Source organism: Palaemon carinicauda, chromosome 5, assembly GCF_036898095.1.
Source record: "Palaemon carinicauda isolate YSFRI2023 chromosome 5, ASM3689809v2, whole genome shotgun sequence".
NCBI lineage: Eukaryota > Metazoa > Arthropoda > Malacostraca > Decapoda > Palaemonidae > Palaemon > Palaemon carinicauda.
Window position 1 is genome coordinate 190,699,814 of NC_090729.1, and position 1,261 is coordinate 190,701,074.

At 43.7% G+C, this 1,261-nt stretch overlaps 1 protein-coding gene across 1 annotated transcript in view; it reads left to right on the plus strand.

Moving 5' to 3' along the window:
- The window catches only part of LOC137641296 (high mobility group nucleosome-binding domain-containing protein 5-like), a 15,159-nt gene extending 14,415 nt beyond the window's left edge, over positions 1 to 744 (plus strand). Inside the window, exon 2 of the mRNA XM_068373724.1 lies at positions 652 to 744. Within this exon, the coding sequence (XP_068229825.1) occupies positions 652 to 744 (93 nt within the window). The remainder of the gene's footprint in view (positions 1 to 651) is intronic.
- The last annotated feature ends 517 nt before the right edge of the window (positions 745 to 1,261 follow it).

Sequence of the window (1,261 nt, forward strand, 5' to 3'; positions counted from 1 at the left end):
TAAAAAACAATTCTCTCTCTCTCTCTCTCTCTCTCTCTCTCTCTCTCTCTCTCTCTCTCTCTCTCTCTCTCTCTCTCTCTCTCCATCCACTTTCGTCTCCCCATCTTCTCAATGGCTTTCACCATAAAACAATAGACCTCGTTAGAAGCCATCAGAATGGCCCTTTTCGTTCCACGGGCGTGTTTGTGTTTCCGCCCAAGAACAAAGGCCCCAGCCATTGCCGTTCGTTCAAACAAGCTTGTTACAATCGTTCGTCAGTTCATTATGCTCATTGCTCCACTTGTTCACGGCTCTGATATCCATCCGATAGTTGGGAGTAACGGAGCCCGAATGTCTTCTATTTCCAAAGGAATTTCCTTTATATTGTGTGGGGAAAAACTGTATCCAATGATTGATTGCTTGATTTAAAGTTTTCTGGCATCCTGACATCTAAGGTGATTGACGCCGATATCGATTATTGTAAATAAAAATTAAAAGAATATTAAATTAAAACCATAAAAGCAAAGATGTCATTTTAAAAGATGAATATCTTTCACAAGACCTGCTTCTAAAATAAAGCTAAAAATACCACTAGAGTGGTAGGACACATCATGTCCAAGAATCTTGGCAAGAATAAAGACATTGCTATTCTGTCTACGTTTCTAACCTAAGGGACTAGAAGAGTTGGAAGACCCAGGCCCTACATGGCTGAGGACTAAGAAGCGCGAAGTAGGAGACGATGAATGGAGAAGTACTGAAAATTGAGCCGACGCGAAATCTAAACCAAGGCCCTTTGCGTCTACAGGCGTAGGAGGAGATGAAAACGACCAAGTTGCGTCAGGAAAAGGACCAATTGCGTCAAGAAAAACGGCCAAATGCGTCAGGATAAGGACCAAGTTACGCCCGGGGAAAAGGACCAAGTTGCGTCAAGAAAACAATCAAATTGTGTCAGCAAAAGGACCAAGTTGCGTCAAGAAAACGACCAAGCTACGTCAGGAAAACGATCAAGTTGCGTCAGGAAAACGACCATGTTGCGTCAGGAAAAAGGACCAAATTGCGTCAGGAAATCGACCAAGCTGCGTCAGGAAAAGGACCAAGTTGCGTCAGGAAAACGACCAAGCTGCGTCAGGAAAAGGACCAAGCTGCGTCAGGAAAAGGACCCAAGTTGCGTCGAGAAAACGACCAAGGTTGCGCCAAAAAAAAAAAAAAAAACCTCGTCCCACCTATTCTGCCGCAATCAGCAAACAAAGGCAACGAATGCTACCATGACTATTCTACTGTT